Source organism: Berghia stephanieae, chromosome 1 (assembly GCF_034508935.2).
Source record: "Berghia stephanieae isolate SIO BIC M18660-M18661 chromosome 1, UCSD_Bste_1.3, whole genome shotgun sequence".
Classification (NCBI taxonomy): domain Eukaryota; kingdom Metazoa; phylum Mollusca; class Gastropoda; order Nudibranchia; family Aeolidiidae; genus Berghia; species Berghia stephanieae.
In genome coordinates this window covers 129,388,126-129,407,425 of record NC_088360.1, presented here as the reverse complement: position 1 = coordinate 129,407,425, position 19,300 = coordinate 129,388,126, and the positions used below count along the sequence as shown (strand labels likewise).

The 19,300-nt window shown below is 34.7% G+C and overlaps 1 protein-coding gene across 2 annotated transcripts in view; it reads right to left on the bottom strand.

Annotated features, from left to right (window-relative positions):
• Window positions 1-1,374: 1,374 nt before the first annotated feature.
• LOC144963147 (leucine-rich repeat-containing protein 9-like) overlaps window positions 1,375-19,300 on the bottom strand; it is a 43,615-nt gene continuing 25,689 nt past the window's right edge. Inside the window, exons 23-33 of one of the 2 annotated variants that reach the window (XM_078896848.1) lie at window positions 19,128-19,250; window positions 16,646-16,821; window positions 16,303-16,366; window positions 13,696-13,856; window positions 13,113-13,186; window positions 12,533-12,654; window positions 12,080-12,244; window positions 11,337-11,474; window positions 10,294-10,444; window positions 6,261-6,444; window positions 1,375-3,111 (exon numbers count right to left, since the gene is read on the bottom strand). In XM_078896848.1, coding sequence (XP_078752974.1) covers window positions 3,081-3,111; window positions 6,261-6,444; window positions 10,294-10,444; window positions 11,337-11,474; window positions 12,080-12,244; window positions 12,533-12,654; window positions 13,113-13,186; window positions 13,696-13,856; window positions 16,303-16,366; window positions 16,646-16,821; window positions 19,128-19,250 — 1,389 coding nt within the window. In that variant the 3' untranslated portion in view covers window positions 1,375-3,080. The remainder of the gene's footprint in view (window positions 3,112-6,260; window positions 6,445-10,293; window positions 10,445-11,336; window positions 11,475-12,079; window positions 12,245-12,532; window positions 12,655-13,112; window positions 13,187-13,695; window positions 13,857-16,302; window positions 16,367-16,645; window positions 16,822-19,127; window positions 19,251-19,300) is intronic. The other variant, XM_078896849.1, reaches the window with a different exon arrangement.

Here is a 19,300-nt window from a genome sequence, read left to right as displayed (position 1 = left end):
ACATTATCATATCATATCATATCATGGATGTTATTTAACAAACATTCTGAGGGTGTTTGACTTTGGCCATGCAAGAGATATGTACGCCAAAAAAAAAATTATTAAAAAAAAGTTACATCCAACCCCTCTCCTACCCTTGTGGCCAAACGATTAACCACAATCCCGTGATTTGGCAAGAATGGTCATGCAGACCTGCCTACTTCAAAATTTAAAAAATCCGTAATTTGTAGGAAACTACTATTGTAATCGCTATTAATATATATATTTTTTTAATCTGCAATTTACTCTCACAAGAATTAAATAACACTTCAGAATCCTTAAAATTATAAATTATGTACTAGTCTGGCATCAACTTTCATTCTCAATGAGTTTAAATGACTTAGAAATTCTCATGACGTTCTGAAATTGGAGCCAAAATTCTTAATTCTATGAATCTTTCGCAATAGTGGACATGTCTGGTCACGTGATCTAAGCACACATGCTAAGTGTTATTGCAGAAGCCGTACTGTCTTTTTCTTTTCTTTTCTTTTTTTCTTTCTCCAAATCACCTCTCTTGCACATGCACAATTAGAGTCGGACGCCCTCGATTGCAATTGGATACATGAGATTTATAATCCAATATGCAGTTGCCAACATTAGAAATGACTTACTTATGTAACCTGTCACATCACTATGTACTTCATTAGAAGTAAAAGAATATATATATATATATATATATATATATATATATATATATATATATATATATATATATATATATATATATATATATATATATATGACGATGCTAATGATGATGGCAATGGTTATGAGGATGATGAGGAGGAGGCCGATAACGACAATGATGTTGATAATGACGATGACGATGATGATGATGATGATGATCATGGTGATGATAATAATAATAAATTAATGATTAAATAAAATTGATTACCAAGGGCAATTTTGTCTTTAAGGTCTATGCTATAGAAAGATTGGAATAACATAGGTATCCGTCGCAGTGCAGTGCCACAAAGTGAGCTAGGGCTAGATGGTTCACTAAGGCCACTTAGACTAACCGAAAGTTGAACACCATATCTTCAGAATATGAAGAACAAACTATACTGCTGCCCCATATACCCCGTGACTATGATGGTGATGATGAGGGTGACAATGATAATGGTGGCGATGATGATGATGATGATGATGATTATGATGATGACCATGACAATGATTATGAAGATGACAACAACAAAGGCCATGATGATGATGATGATGATGATGATGAGGAGGATGAGGGTGATGATAATAAATAATTATAAAAGTGGAGAACAACATGTTAACACTATTGACACTGCGTAAAGAATGCAGATCATTTGATAGAAGACATACGACTTGTGTTACAGACAGTTTTATTCTTAGTTGTGGCGGTTTGAATGCAAGAATAATTGGATTAATTTTATTTTACAGGGTGATAGACTAAAAGTTCACATTTCTGATTCTTTGACAGTAAAGTCACTTATCGTGTACCAGATTGAAAAAGTAAGTCAGAATTACAAGAAATTTAACTCATGGGTCACAGAATGACCGCTGCCGATTGCTGCATCCTATGCTGTTTCTGGATCTGGTTATGGGCCAGTCTAAACTAAAAGTGAGAGAATAAATTTTATTTGGGGATAAATCAGAAGCCTGGTTATGTTTTTTAAACGATGCCACTGTGATCGAAAAGATTTGGAATACATTTTTTAATGACAAAATATGAATACCTTCAACTTATGAGTACTAAATTCTTTTCATTTAATAGGAGTATTTGAAAACCATTTTAAAATCACATGACACTTATCCAATAGTTTGATGAGCAAGTTCATGCTTCGTTTGAATTCAAGTCGAGTGAGATCATCTGACAAACATGTTGAAAATATCACAGATTTTAGAAAATCTTATAAATCAACATTCTGCATCATCAATATAAATCTTAGAAACTTCGAACAACTTTCAATTTTCACAGTCATATATTCAATACACACATTATATGTATAACAATGCAAATGTCACATAGCGTACTTCTCTCTCTCTCTCTCTCTCTCTCTCTCTCTCTCTCTCTCTCTCTCTCTCTCTCTCTCTCTCTCTCTCTCTTTCTCCTTCAAAAAGCCGTCGTTGGATTATCTAAATAAAACATATTTGTATTACCCGCCAATGCATTTAAGCAGATAATAATATTTACCATTCAACAATTTTGTCAACTTTCTTGAATTTTATATAAAAGAAAAATTCCCCAACACCTCTTAAGGCACTTGATGTCATTACCTGGACAGTACAGTGTGTAGATACTTTGATGTGGACGTCACATACTTTTAAACAACTTTGTTCGCTTGGCAACTTACTATGATAAGCAACTAGTCTTTAAAGATATACCAACTTGCATTATGAATGAGAAAAATGAAGCACTCATTTTCACCAATTAAAAAAAATGTAACTGTGCACAATCTGGCTTGATTTCAAAAGCTGAACTGTGACAATTTTGAGTGATAAACTTTCATCTCAGTCTCCGTTTTCAAATCTATATTGAGTTCACATCAAAGTTTGAACTGATTAAGACATAACTCACTCGAACTTAGTGAATGATGAACTAAATAAAATAAAATAAAATTGAAACAATATGAGCTTTTATATAGAGCAATATGTATTAAATGTGCTCAAAGCGCTTTCACAAATAAAACAATTTTGAATCAATTGTTATCAATTTATTTATCACAAAAAGCTTATATTGGTGAAGAGTTATAAAACAAATATTTGAAAAGATTTGTAAACATAATATCTTGTGACGAAAATACCATTTCAAAAATAAAAGTTGCCAATAGCTGATACTATTAAGGTGTTTAATGTGAAATAATATACTATATTAAGGTTATGCTGCAACTAAAAATGATCCCCAACAGAAAAACATTTCAGTTCATATCAAGCATTGATTCAAACACAACTGCCAGACTCGAAAAAAAAATAAAATAATATCTTTAAATTTTAAAACTAAATCAACTTAACCATATTCATTGATTTATCAAACATTTCCGAGAGTGTGATGACGTTAAAGTAGAGGAATGTCATCGTTTGTTGGCTCTCTGTTGATTCAATCTGGAGACATTAAAAAATGAATAAAAAGAACAGAAAAATAAAAATTGCAACTATATTTTATGTAGAATTATAACCATCTAACATCAAATTTTGCATAAAGCAAGATGAAGTTTTATTATAATAAAAAGACAATAAATAAGACACTTAATACACCAAAAAAAAAAAAATATATATATATATATAAACAAAGTGGGTTGGGTATTGAATAAAAAGAAGTTTTAATACTAAAAAAACAAAACAAAAAACAACAAAAAATGGTGTGTATGAAACAGTACTAGACTGTAATTCGGAAACCAGGAGGTCTGCAGTTCGATTTCAATTTGAGAAAAGCTGATTTTTTGGATGGTTTTCTCTTGTATTTTTCTTTCTGCTTTGTCTGACTGTTTCATACACTTACATTTCAGATTTTGTATAGGAGGAATGAAACTGACATCACTCAGCTCTTTGTTATTGTTTTTAGACAGTCATTTTATGAGTAGCTCTCACTAATTGTATTAATCACACTATAAACATTTAAGGTAACACACAACTTTGTGTGTTGGTACGATATATCCCGCTGGTGGATGTGAGTTGTTTAAAAAAAAAAACTAAACGCAATGTATCAATTGATAGTGCCGCGCTGAAGACCGGTCTAGACCGCGGTCCGACGGTCTTTTAGCTGTGAACCGAAGACCGGTCCCATAGGGGAAGATCGGCGGCGGTCCTCACTTCTTATCACCTTTCAACTAGTGCGGGGCGGTCCTTGCAAGGACCACGGTCCTACGGTCTCGCGCCATAGCCTACTACTTCCCCAGCGCAGGGTTGCCAGATTATTTTTCAACAAAATGCCAGGGGAAGACTCAAAAAATGCCAAAACACTCAAAAAGATGCCAAAGTCTGTTGACTCCCACCCCCACTAAGAAAACTACTCACTTTTGATAGACAATTTACTATCATATCCTGGTGGCTTGCGTGTTTTCTTTTCTTTTTCTTTAATTTTTTTTTTTTTTTTTTTTTTTTTTTTTTTGAATTATACTAAATTTCCTGTTGGGGTAATTATTTACCTACTGACTACTAAGTGGAGTGCTAAACCACTACACCACGGTTGGATTTTAAGAATGAAAAAGAAATGTGAAGATGTTTGTTTTTACGCGTTTAGAAATAATTAAGAAAAGGTGTCATTTGAAGTATAATATACAAGAAAAGAAAATGCCAAATGAAAATGCCAAATGCCAAATGATTTTTCTAATGCCAAACGGTTTTCAAAAATGCCAGATTTTTGGAATCTGGCATTTAAAATGCCAAACTGGCAACCCTGCCCCAGCGATTCGTTGCTTCGGTTGCCTATCTTCCACCAATCACCACCCATCCCACTTAATTAATCGCACCCACCCCCCCCCCCCCCTTTGCCATACACTAAACGACACAGACGACCATACAGGCAGACGACAACCAACCTCCACTCCGCAAACCGCCCTTTCGTGTGTGAGATGGGGGGAACAGGAGGCGCACGCCTTGGACAATTCCATTATACGGGGTAAATTTCAAAATTTACTACACTATAATGATCGCAATGACAATGATCTATGGTGAAGGCATGACCCCTCTTCTCTAATGGGTTATTGTTTGAAATGTATGTGACTACTAAAGATGTGTGTGTTTGTGTGTGTGTGTGTGTGTGTGTGTGTGTCGAACCTAGCAAGTAGCAAATCCGATTTTTTGTTTTCTTTTGTCCATCTCTTGTCACCACTCCTTTCTATCGCAGTGTTTTCATTTAAAATAATACAATAATATTAAAATTTCGTTGGTGTTTTTACTAATCAAATAATATGAGTTTCATTAGTTTCTTCCTTCCAAAAAACCCAGTTATAACGTCTGAATTTTAAAAAAGTCCAATAGAATATTTGGGGACCCCGATAGCTCAGTTGATAGAGCACTCTCTTTATACGCAAAGGGCCAGAGATCGATCCCGGGTGCAGTCGATTTTTTTCTGAATCCCTGTCTACTCAGCAATGAATGGGTAGCTGAGTTTGTTAGATCTGGCGAAAAGTCACCATCGACCCCTCTTATTACCTCATCCACCCCCTCTTATTATAACTTCACGTCTCTCTCTTACTCTTCAATGCTCGCTGCCCTCTAATGTGTGTGGTGTGTGTGGGGGGGGGGGTAGGAGTTGCGTGTGTGTATCAACGCCACGAACAACTCGATCAACGCCTTGGGCGTTGCCATTATCTCCGTTAATGGGGATAAATTTCAAATTTTATTAAATTATCGAAGTAACAATGAAGTACGGTGAGCAAATAAAGAAGGCATCACCCCTCTTCTCTAATTAGGTTACAATTTGAAATGAGTGTGACTACTCCGTGTGTTTTACTCCTGTAGACCACGGTTTTCATCGTGTAGCGGTCTTTAACGGTTCAAGAATGAACGATCCCATGGTCTCAAAGGTCAAACCGGTTCGAATTTCCAACAGTCTCTCAGGAATGTTCAATGTCGAAAAGGACCGGTCCTAGGACCGGTCCTTGCGGTCTTCATTTCCCAAGTACCGTAGGACCGTGGTCCTTAAGCTTGCCAAGGACCGCCCCGCACTATCAATTGATCTTCTCTTTGATAAACAAGATGCAAATATAGTGTCCATTGTAATTAGAAAACTTGTTCATTGAATTTAAATCCAACATTTTAGATTTTGAATTAATTTACAAAACTTAATATAACAGGTTAAAAAAAAAAGAATACAACGGAACGTTTCGGGCTCAAAACCCTTCTTCAGCTAATAATAAACTTCAACAAATAATAAAAAGTTAGAACATTAATATATCACTTTATATTCAGACAAATGGCTGAAGAGTCTTAGGCATGTCTAGTCGGCAAATATTAAGTCAAAATGACATTTCTGTCATCTGTCTGGATTTAAGGTGATGTATAAATGTTATAACTGTTATTGGTATTGACTGAAGTAGGCTTTTGAGCCTCAGAAAATCCATGTTCAGAATTTTGTTGTTTTTTTTTTTTTTTAATCTTTTATATTTATTTTTGTATATTACTTTTTACAGACCACAGCTTCTAGCACCTTAGTATTCACTTTAAATTTTAAATTACGATTCTCCCCATTCTAGATGGGAAGTTCCACTTGTTTCTATTTCTAGATCAAAATATCTAAATATCAATACCTTGCTATATTCTCCACATATTCAGCAGTGTGACTCGATGAATAAGGCAACTGATTGAGGTAAGTGTATTGCATCCGACTGTTGCCATTAGCCACTGGAGCTGTTGTGTTTGTAGCACCTCCTCCTGGTAATCCATATGCCTGGCGCGGCATATCTCGAGCAGCTTTTTTATTCCGGCCACCTCCTGAAACAAATGGACAAATTTTTTTCATTTTTATTTCACAGTCTTTAAATTCGCTTTCACCATCCGGATCACCTTGACATAATACCATATTGAAAAGGTGGATCACACATTATTGTACGATTCAATCGTACTCTGTTAGGCATGCTGGGAACTCCAACTGCTAAACAAAAATCGAAATGGATAGATTTTATACCCCAGCTTACAATTGTACAAAACATGCTAGACTGGTTACTCGCCCTTTTACCTTATGTTTGGTCAAAAAGATCTGCCCCAAAATTATCCAGATTATGTCAACTCCAACCGTGACCGCCATGACTACGCACAACAAATTGATTAGACCAACTCGGATAAACTGTGCAAAAGACACACCATGATAAACAAACTAAAGGTACAAACCTTTCAGTTGGTGACTGTGTACTGGTTAAAATCCTAACATATAGAGGAAAACACAAGTTGGACGACAAATGGTTATAGATACAAAGAAATTGACGTGACTTAGCTCTTTGTTATTGTTTTTTTAGACAGCCATTTTAATGAATAGTTCTCACTAAATTCTATCAATCAAACTATAAATGTTTAAGGTTACACATTGTTTTGTGTGTTGGTACGTTATAGTTGACTTGCAGATGTTGTGATTATTTTATCTAAACACATAACATCAAAATATAATTTATGGAAAGAACAAAGTTGGCATCACCTAATTATTATTTTTAGACAGCTTGTCAGTGATTAGTTATTACTAAATTATATTAAAGATTATAAACAGTTTTGTGTGTTGGTATATTTCATTTGGCTGGCAGACGTTGTGAGTAGTTTACCTAAATGCATAGCATCAATATTTAAGTGAGACCTTATCACTCAATTCGAAGTCCAAAATCAATAACAAAGAGCTGAGGGAAGTCGACTACATTCCTTCTATACAATGTATTGTAGGAAAAGAAAGTGGACAGAGTGAGTAGAATTATTGGATCTATGTTTGTAATCAGTGTCAAATTTCACAGCATGAAAACATTTGCTGTGCTTTTGTTTTCTGTTTAAAATGGTATCATTAATCTTAAAGATCGAATAAGTTGATTTAACATTTGTAGAGGTCATTGTAAAATCGACTTAAATAAATAAAAAATAAAATTCCCTTTATTCATCCCCACGGGAAAATTTGTCTTTAGGGTCTATTCCAAGGGAAGACTGGAATAACCCAGGCGTCAGCCGCAGAGCAGCGCCGCAAAGTGAGCTAGGGCGAGGTGACTTGCTCAAGGCCACACAATGCAGCGGCGGGTGATTGAACTCGGTACCCTTCGGATAGGAAGCAAAGACCGTACCACTGAGACACGCTGCCCCTTCAAAGAGCATGGTGTCCTGCATCAGGAGGATGAAAATGTTTACAAACTGGCTAATTTTCATAGCAGATAATATACTGTTTTTCCCTGTAGTCAACACACATATATACAGTCGACTCCGCTAAATCGCACACCCTCGGGAGTTGGTTTAGTGTGAGATTAAGTGGAAAAACTTACTTACTTACTTACTTATCCGAACCAGCGACCACCTGAGCTCTAGCCCTTCGGTCTTGTGCCATGACGTAGAAGTTAGACGTCTTTTGTAGTTGTTCCAGGTGACTATAAAGTGTGTTACTGATGCTTGGATTTGGTGGGAGAAATGTGCATCTCTGATCTTCAAGAGGTTGACATTCAAGCAAGTGGTGTGTTACTGTTTCATTGGGGTGTTGACATAGGGGGCAGGAGGGGGATGTGTCTTTTGTAATTTTGCTTAAATGGTTGTTGAGCGGTATGTGTTGTGTTCTTAGTTGAAAGATGATGCTTTGCTGGTGTCTTCTGAGCTTATTTAGGCAATCAGTCTTTACAGGAGTGGTCATATGGGAAAACATACATCTACCCGTGGTGCTCATTGCCCAACTGTTCATCCATTCTTCTCTCTTATTTGTTTTGATTATTTGTTTCGCTGTGTCTAAGGATACTGGAAATGATGGTTGTAAAAGTGTTGATCCGAGTCTGGCTAGTCTGTCTGCATTGTCATTTCCTGGTATATTTGAATGTCCCGGTATCCACTGGAGAGATAAGTCTACTCTGTGTGTTGTAAGGAATTCATCTAGTTGAGATCTTAAACTATTGAACGTTGAGGAGAGTTTATCTAAATCGAGAGCTTGGAGAACCGATTTGGAGTCTGTGAAGATGACAGTGTTTTGAAGTTTTGAAGGGTTTAGCTGGAAAACAGAAGAGAGGTGTCGCAGTGAGGCTTCTATTGCAACTGCCTCTGCCTCGTAGTTTGAGCAGGAGCTTCCGCAAGAATTGTGGATTTTATCACAGGTTTTATCTGGGTATTCTACTACAAACCCATACCCAGCATTTTTAGTTCCTTTGTGGGCAGATCCATCTGTGTAAACATGTATCCAGTTGTCTGGGTATTCTTGTATTGTCTTCATTGCTAATGTTTGTATATCTGATTTGTTTCTATTTCTTGTTGTTTCTTCTACGAGGTTAGTCTTTATTTTTGGAAGTTTTAGTTCGGCGTATGGAGGTTTTTGACTGATTAAAATAGATTTTTCTGTTTTCTGGGAGTCTGTGTCTTTCATTCAAGTTGTTAGCAATGTGTAGCAGGGATTTTTGTTTTAATCTTGTTCTTGGTTTCCATTTCTCTGCCAGAATTCTGTTTGGATGGTTTTCCTCTTTTCGTTTGTATCTTTCAACCATTTCAAGCACTGCTGATTCTCTGCGAAGTCCAAGTGGTTAAGTGGAAAAACTAAAAATAGCACCTAAGCATCAGTTTTTATGTGCATTCATATAGGAGCTGTCCCTATGAGTTTTCTACGGGCTTGGGACCATCTTGATCAAGACATGGCCACATTAGAGGTTTGTCTTTTTTGTTTGTCTTTTTATTTATCTATCTATCTTTTTTGGGTTGTTTTTCTTCTTTTTTTTTTCTTTTTGTTTTTTTCTTTTCTTTTTATGTATTATTGACAAGAAAATGTGACATTATTGTTTGTAAGAATAGTAATCGTGAAGTGTTGATTGCTTTCTATTCTGTACAAGCTGTTTATAAACCCCTTGTCTCCAATCTTGCCAATGTTCATAGATCATCTGTCAAGCATCTTCTTGGATGAAGCAGGGTAGTTTGTCCACCATGTCAAGTTTTTCAGTGTTTGTCAAGGGTACTATCATCTGCTGGCAGTTAAAACTTCACTCCCACATACATGCACCCACGCGCTCTCGATAAAACATGTGCACACGTCTTTTATTGTTACTTTTAAAAGTTAAGATATTTTTCTCCAATCAAGATAGAAGTAGTGATTAAGTGGAGAAGGTGTGTGATTAAGTGGAGTGATTATATAGAAAAAATGCCATTTTTCGGGAATGTGTAGCATATAACCGGAGTGTGCGATTAACCGATGTGCGAATATACGGAGTAGACTGTATTATGGAACAGATAGTTGTCATCGATGGCAAAATGGCAGAGTCCTATTGTGTAACTGAGTCAAACATTGAGAAATGTCATGGACTAGATGGATTACAATGATAGAAAGCTGTGTCTCAGGCAAAGTATCAATGGGTATGACAGCATTTTATCCAAAGACTACCAAACTCGACTCAGGTGTGAATAAGTACCTGGCTATAGGCTCTGACGAATACATTGAGATCATAGGTACAAAAAGAGAATTTAAATGGTGACTGTGTGTAATGTAGAAATTTGTTTATATTTGTCTTGATAGGGAAGGAGGAGGAAATGAAACATTGAACAATAAAAACTGCGGAAATGCACTCTACAAATGTATTTTTCATAGTTATGATTTTATCCACAATACAATAAATACATGGCAATGATTAAGTCGCCCACCTCTTTGACCCATTTCATCTTCATAGTAGCCTGCATTGTTCCAAATCGGAGGTGACGTCAATTGCATATTGGTGACCTTGACCTGGACACTGGGTTTGTAATGGCTGATACCCGGAAGTCCTGAATCAAGGCCTGCCAATGGTGGCTGAGTCTGAATTAAATCAAGGAGTAAATTTAAATAAGAGTGAAAATCTATAGGGCTACACTTCAGGTTAAATTTTGCAGAGGAGAATTATGACTAGCATAATCAATAATTAGGTAAAAGCAATTAATCCAAAAATATTGATGTACGAGCACATATGTGTGGTGATCTGACTAAACTCGTAGGATGTCGGAAAAATTCGAAGCCTATATTATTTCATATTTCAATAGAGTCACTATTTCTGGACAAAATGCAGTTTGAATTTTGTAATTATCTCAAATGGGCCGAAGTTATTTACATTTGAAGGGAGGGGGTCAAAAATATAAAAAACGAAGAAAATCGTTTTTAAAGACAAGACAAACATATTTATTATGCTTAGTTAGAGCTCACAAAATATTTTTATTAAATTATCTATATACTTCAAATTGTAAAATCTTTTCATGAGAATATAGTTGGATGGATAATAAAAACGATGAAGTGAAAAAACAAAAATCATGCAGATACCGATCCTTCACCTTTATGTGCTCGTATCTCCAAACTAGCTCGTACGACTTCCGACGGGTTTTGCCAAATCAGCACACATATATGAATTAATTTTTAAATTTGTACGAATGAGTGGAAACAAATAATTAATTTATATATGAATTTCTAAAATGAACAAAATGAACAAGCATTCAAATAAATGAGTGAATTAATGAATGGATATAGATAATAATAATAATAATAATAATAATAATAATAATAACAATAATAATAATAATAATAATAATAATAATAATAATAATAATATAATAATAATAATAATAATAATAGTGTATATAGTACCAATATCTTAAGTAATATGAGCTCTAGGTTCTCTTGATGAATGGATGTATGAATGAATGGTTAAAAATCTACATACTGTAATGACTTGGCCTTGATCGGCGTAATACATTTCTGCTTTGTTCCTCTCCTCCTCTGTAATCAATATTCCATCAATGACAGCAAGACGAGGGAGGCGGTGAACTAAAACCACTCGGTGCATCAATCTCCGAGCAACCTGAACAAACAAATAAAACACTCATTTTAAATCAACTTTTAATACCATTGACGAAAACAGAACTACATTCAAAAAGCATTATTTTTCTGAATTACTATTTATTCACTTTCTATAAAGACATGGAGATGATTACTTTCCAAATCAGCTATCAGTGTTAGAGCTTTTTATAATCATCATTAATTCTTTAGAACAATTAACCAACTTTTATTAAACATAAGTACATCTTTTGATATAAAAAAACAAAACAGTTAGATCACATCTTTAAAATTATTTTGATTGATTAAGTTTTAATAACGATTGACAAATTAGATGTTATATCTTAAAACACAATGAAGCAGCGTAATGTTATTATGTATAGCATCTATAAGGACAGAAAGGATTTAGGTGCTATATGAATTATCTTATTGTATAGTATTGTATCACAACAATGTATAGACCTTGTCACTTATTTCTTCTTTTATTGAATTTCATCTCAATATTTCTTTATGTTAAGAATTAAGAGACCGTACTATAAACTTATTCAGTTCGATCTAGCTCAAAAGTGAAAATCAAAAATTGTGTTATATGACCTGAGAGGCAGTAAACAATAAAATGTGTTTACTTACTGCGTTATTTACAAGAGAAATCTCAACCAAGTTATGAAGGGTTTCAAATCTGTCAAGCTCTGACAACTCCTGGATGCGATTTGAACCGAGATACAATCGAAGTAGATTCTCTAGGCATCCCAAGCCTGATAAGTCTCTCAGGCGGTTTTCTTCAAGATGGAGTTCCTGTTGAAAACAAATTAAGGTTATTCTACATTTTGAAATTGATGTCTTCATATTGATTTGCTGTCTACGATATTTGAAAGTCACCATTTAATTAAGAAGAAAAAAAAAAGATAAGCTCATGCATTTAGGTTTTGTGGCAATTGAAATTTTGCACTTTATATATAATGTCACTGCACTCAAAGTTTAATTCTTCTTTAAACAAATCATTTTAAACACATCAAGAAAATAACGTGGTGATTCAACTTTTACGAACTTAATAAAGGAAACGATCAATCATCCATTGTTTACCTGAAGGTTCCACTGGTTGAGGAAGGAATATTCTGATAGCTGCTTAATCTTATTACGATCCAAAACTAATTCTCTCAGATCGTGAAGTCCATCTAAAGCATCAACTTTGGTGATTTCATTGCCTGGAGAGTATTTATAAATAGGAAGATTTGTCAAGTTTCAGCTACGACAATCCACGTTATATCAATCATCTGTTCATCCTCTATTTTTTTCAAATGAAATCTCAGATCAAATAATAAATCGATATTGGTAAACCTGCCTTTTCTGGAGTTCCTTTCCTTTCAGAAAAAAAGGACACCTAACTTGTGACCCATGCTGTATAAAATTGAAATAATATTGGTTCCTTTTATCCTGCTGGAGGAAATAAATAAAGCATTCTATTTTTTCATTTTAAAAATTGCCTTCTAACTTCATATTTCTGATATAAAATTTGTTAATTGTATTATTTAAGGGATGTCCAAATTGAAGGACCAAGAACAGTGGAGGAAAAAGTCACTATTTTTGCCGTACATCACCAATAACAAATACCAACAGTGGAAAGAGAAGACAATATACATCACCTTCGCAGAAAACAACAAACCTTGTAGGAATAATGCCTTTAATGACGGTAGCCTGCTAAGTTGTAAGGCTGCCATATCTTTGATTCCATTGTATCTGTAGAGAAAAACCCCCCAACAAAAAACAGTATACAGAACTGTAAAGTTTCAGAAGAAAATATATAAAAAATTGAAATCGAAAACAGAAAAGGAATATTAAAAGATTAAAAAAAAAATAACAACAACAAAAACCATCATGATGTGATGAAGTAAGATATATCTTGTCTAAATAATTCTCAATACACTAAGAAAACATAGCTAATAACATAATTCAAATTGAGCCAGGCGTACACATTGGGGGTGAGATGAACAAGTGCATAAGGCATTGCATTTTTCATGGTTTGAACCAAGCATCTTGTTTTTTTTTCCTTGAGCAAGAAATTTAACCACTTTTAACTCACTTGGCACACTGCATTGCAATGTCCACATTATCTTGGTCTTTTATTAAGTTACAGACAAAAATTCCCCTGAAGTTAAATAGCGGTAAATTTATTCATTCTATTCAGTTAATGTGTGGTCGCAATATGCAGGCTCGATCATAAATAGGATAAGAAAGATGATAATTACCCTAAATGAAGCACCTCTAGATTTTCTAGAACAGGAGCACAGCTCTCAGCAAAGTAATCAACGTTCTTGCCGAGCATTCCACTCCGGTTCTTGTGCATCCCCCCTGCTGCTTTTGACTTGGGCACGATACATTCTATGTGGTTGTGGTTGAGGCATAAAACCTATGGAATATGTCAAATTTAGTTTGTATTTTAAAACCTAATGACAAAATATTTAAAGGAATTTGGAAAATAGGGCAAGGTGATAATAACATTGAAAAATAAATAGTAATTTATAGTGCAGTTTTGTGGTATATTTTGGCTTCTTCTTCTTCCATTCAGGCCAAAGCTTCAGGCTGAAGATTGTATGGCCATCTTTTCAGTAACAGGGATTTTAGAGCAAAGTAGGGAGCGATTTTTTGAAGTCATCACTCGAAAGGGCTAGTTTACAAGTGGTTGGTAGGGAGTAGTTCCAAAGTCGGAAGGTGGAGGGGAAGAAAGAGTAAAGATGATGGTTTGTTCTTGAGTGGGGGATTTCAAAATTAAATGCTGAGTTTCTTGTTTTGTTGTTGTTCCGTTTCAAATTGCTAGTTGGAATTTCGAGTTTTCCATTTTGTGCTTTGTGGAATATAAGGAGTTTGTTGATTGAACGTCTTTCATTTAGCGGTTTCCATTGGTGATCGTTCATGAGCTGAGTTACGCTCATATCCCGCTCATAGTTTCCACTGACAAATCTGGCATCCCGACGTTGGACTTTTTCTAGCTCATTGATTTCTTGTGATGTGTGTGGGTCCCACACTGAGCTACTATATCCAGTATGGGCCTGACATATGTTTCATAGCATTTCTTTTTTACAGATTGGTGGCAGTGGTGGATTTGTCTGTTGAGGAAGGATATGGTTCTATAAGCCTTAGTAGCTATGTTAGCAATATGCTTCTTCCACTTCATATTACTGTCCAGGATCACGCCTAGGTACTTTGCATTCTCCACATATTGTAGGGCTTCATTATGGATTTCATAGTTGGAGTCGATTATGTTTTTCTTTTTGTTCGTCACCCTGAGGACATGACACTTTTTGGGGTGGAATTCCATTTTCCATCTTGCCTCCCAGCACTGCAATTTATTTAGATCTTGCTGTAGTATGACAGCACCATTTTTTATTTCTCTGTACAAGAGGCTGTCATCTGTGAACAATTTCAATGTGGACCCTGGATGTAGACCTGGCATGTCATTGATGTAAATGAGAAAGAGGAGTGGCCCAAAAAACAGTGCCTTGCGGTACTCCTGACTCAATTTTTGTTGTGTTTGACTTTTTACCTTCGACAATTACTTTTTGGACTGTGTTATTCAGAAAGGATCCAATCCAGCTGGTGGCATTGTTAGCAATCCTGTACTGTTTGATTTTAAGAAGCAGACTTCTGTGATGACTTTGTCGAAAGCTTTTGAAAAGTCCAATAGAATTGAATCTGTCTGTCCTTGATTTTCCAGTGTTTTCAAAAAGTCATAGGAAGTTGATAGTAGTTGTGTCTCATGATCGGGGAGCTCGAAATCCATGCTGAGCATCGGTGAGGATGTTGTTTTCTTCCAGGTGGTCCATAATTGAGCTCTATATAATATGCTCTGAGATTTTGCAGCTCACAGATGTCAGTGAGATTGGACGATAGTTTTCTTGTAGCGTTTTGTCTCCTTTCTTGAATATAGGGACGATGCTAGCCTGCTTCCAATCATTTGGCACAACTCCTTGGTCTAGTGAGGATTGGAATATAAGGGATAGTACCGGAGCAATCTCATCCGCACAATTTTTGAGAAGTCGTGCTGAAATTCCATCTGGTCCAGTTGCTTTTTGACTAGCAAAATTAATACCATAAAGAATGCTCCTTGCCCACATTTTCTCACCACACTCAGGTATAAATGAGCACCTGGAATATAACAGCACTGTCAGTGTCGGAAAGAAATTATTATATCGCTTTACATGTAGCATGTCTAGTCCTATATGTTTAGTGTGGCTGTTGCCCTTGGGCCATTTTGTTAATAACAACAAAGGTTATTTTTGAAGCGTCGACTCCTGTTAAAATAACAACTCTTTGCGCATAGTTACTTTGAGCACATTTGATTGATATTGCCCTCTATGAAAGTTCACATTAAAAAAAAATAATTAATGCAACAGAGAGTAAAAATATATTCAACCATGGGAGTGTTGGCAGATGTGAGCATTAACATCTAATCTGGATAAAGAAGGATCTGAAAAGAGTGAGATGGAAAAGTAAATGAGGCACTGTGCTAACACTCAAAAAGACCTGGATTAAAGCACTGCTTTTGGTTCCTCATTTTTTGTCTCAAGTAGAAAACAGCCCATATTGCTAAGTGGTCTTGCACAGTCACTGATACCTGCGTTAATGTAGTAGTTTTATGATTATTTAAGCCCCAAAGGAAAATATCCCCAAGGTAGTATTCAATATAATTTATTTTCAATACAATTTCTTGAGGAAGTGAAGCACTTTTAGGAGACACTTCACATTTCGATCTCAATGATTTGTTCTCAGCAATCTATGGAAGATGGATAGTAATGAGTATTTTGGCTACATTCATGAAAGCACGGGTCAAAGGTAAAAACAAATAATATACTTACTCGTAAGTTGACAAGATGAATCAAACCAGTGAATGATTGAAGATTGTTGTGCTCCAAATTGACACTGAAAAATTAATTTGAAAAAAAACATAAACATTCTACGTATTTCAGCTAAAATCTAAAAAATTATAAAAGTCATGACAATTAACATGTATGAGATCTAATGTATTCTCATGCAAGTAAAATGCAGTAAAAAATCAAAAGAAAGCCGATTCTTCTTAATTACTCTCACATGAGTCATTGCATGTCAATCTATGAAAACACCAACAGCTCCAAAATGATATCATATAAATAATAAGAATAACACACCTTTTCATTCAATAAAAATAGAAAATGTAGTCACCTCCTTAGATTAATGAATTGCTCCCCAGTTCCAAGATCGACAGTCCTGATTGCACAATTTGGTAGATCTAGTTCTCGTACATCCAAAAATGTAGCATGGCCCAGCTTTTCAGCGACAAAGTCTGGAGTCAGGCGACCTCCAAAGGTATCTTTGGCCATATTGCCCTCTTGGGCTTCCTGATAAGGACAAAAACCAGAGGTTTTGCTATAAATAAATTCTCATCTTATCAATTTATATGTTGTCGTATAGTATAAACATATTTGTGACTCATTGACCCAAAACAGAATAATGTCAAGGCAATGCAAATATGCTTAAAAGGTATTTGACAGTTGAAATAACCAGAAATGTGAAATTTTAAGTTTTGGCATTTTAAGAAATTATATTCAGTCTCTTAAATTGAGCATGAGATCTTCACCCCAATCTCATATTTTTGTCTATAATTTCAATTTTTATCATCTAAACCACTCCTACATAAAACCGTTTTGAGGTGGCTGGTCATATCTAGCCTTATATGTTCCTGAACATTAATTTTTATTAATAATATGAAAAAAAGTTAATATGAAATCAATTGATATTTCAAGTAAAAATTGGAAAAATATTCAAAAGTCATTGGCTCAGAATATAATAAAATGCATCAAATGTTAAACCAAAATTTGTCACATTTTGTTAAACGATTAATTTTAACGGATCACTCTAATCCTCTACAATCCTATAGGGCCGGCCAATCTAACAAAAGAAGTTAAATTCTAAGACTCAAAATGCTTCCACATGTGTAATATATCTATCACTGTAGTCATTTAGTGAGGGGGGAATAATCAAAAGAAGTCTTTCAACAAAACAATACAACAGAAATAATTGATTAAGATTTAGACTCAGTATCCGTGTTTATTCTGTGGTCTTTCATTAAAAATTAATCAGCAATTTATGATTGTATAAGTTTATGATTGGACAATCTTTCTCAGTTGACTTGAACATTTTATAAAGAATATGCGTCATCCACTTTGAAAAAAAAGTTACAATTTGCCAAATGTTATCACATGCTTTATAACAGAGGATGCCTTAGTCAGAATCTTAACATTTCGTCAAATATATCACTCGTGTTGTCTCAGCTTTAGTTACAAAAGAAAACTGAATGAAAATTTAATATTTCATGTGGCAACATGTAAGAAGCCACTATAAACTTAAAACAAACTTTGAACCATCAGTCAAATCAACGTTGAACAGTAACTGATTTGGGCTTGCCTGTTACTGTGGAAGCCAAAAGGGAACTAATCACCTTATATAAGGATGAGTTATTTGCATCTCGGTTCATCAAGTCATGAAGTACCCGAAATCGTTGATATTTTTCCATTTCTTTTGAAGTGTTGCGAACAGCCTTATCAATAACAGAAGTATGGTAAATAATTGATTCAATTTAAAAGAATGAAAAAAATTAAAATGTCTTTCAGCTTATGTAATTCTACATTTTATTGTAGCTACATGATGCTGTGGGTTGAAAATCTATTTATAATACCTGATTTTAAAAAATAATTTTAAACTATTTTATGTTGTTGAAGTATTTTGATTTTGGCTTTCAAAACATGAAACTTGATATATGAAATATTTATCCCTTTTTGATTCTATTTTTGTTTGTATGAAATGTTAACTCTACGGGACCGGCCAACGAGTTTTTACTCCCGGGTTCAAAAAATTATTATTTAGAGGGGGCATATTACTGGTCGTTTTTCAAAGTCAAAATACAATAAAAGGAAAAGGGATAAAGAGAAATCCTCATGAGTAATAACAATGGCATACATTTATCAAAACATTACAAATAATTCATTTTTCACTTCAAATAAATTTGGGCTTGACTTGAAAACGTACTGAGGAAATATGTAAGTGGTAATTTTAAATGAAACTGCAGTAATTGTTAGCAAAAACTGTATCCCCCCCCCCCAATAAACTTTGAACAAAAAAAAAAAAAAAACAACTATAAACTTCACCTCAAATCGAAGCATTTTTTTTCAAATTTTAGAACGTGAAACAAAAACAGTAATGACTAAAACAAAGACAGCAAGAACTTACAGTATCTAAAGAATTGATTTGATACCACAACCTACTAATTTGCATATTTTTTTCTCCGTTCTTATCAATGATATTTGTATTATCACTGTTTCTTTTCCTGTCTGTTCTGCTTTACACTACCCCTGCTCACTAAGGGCTGTGTTGAAACAAGTTTTTTTTAAAATCACAAAACAGTGTATGGCAGTAAGAATAATTAATTTATAAAAGTTATAAAAGAATGTAAAAATTTTGACTATTCAAGAGTCAGTTTAATCACACTCTTATTTGCAGATGAATATTTATTAAATCTACGCAAACAACATTTTGTAAGAAGTTGTTGGCCGGCCCATTAGAATAATCCACGTCTAACTATATCTTTTTAAGATAAAATTTATCTTGGAGAAACAAGACTGCCTTCAGTTCCCTTGTTTAAACTTACAATGGCAGATCCATCCAGTGCTTTCAGAGAGCGTAGGTGGTAAATGACAAAAAGACGATAGTTGTCAACTTCAGATACCATTGGATTTCCATACATGTCTAAAATCACAAGATTTGGAAGCGACTGAAACAAAAAACAAATAAAAATCTTGCACTTTCACAAAGTTAAAAATG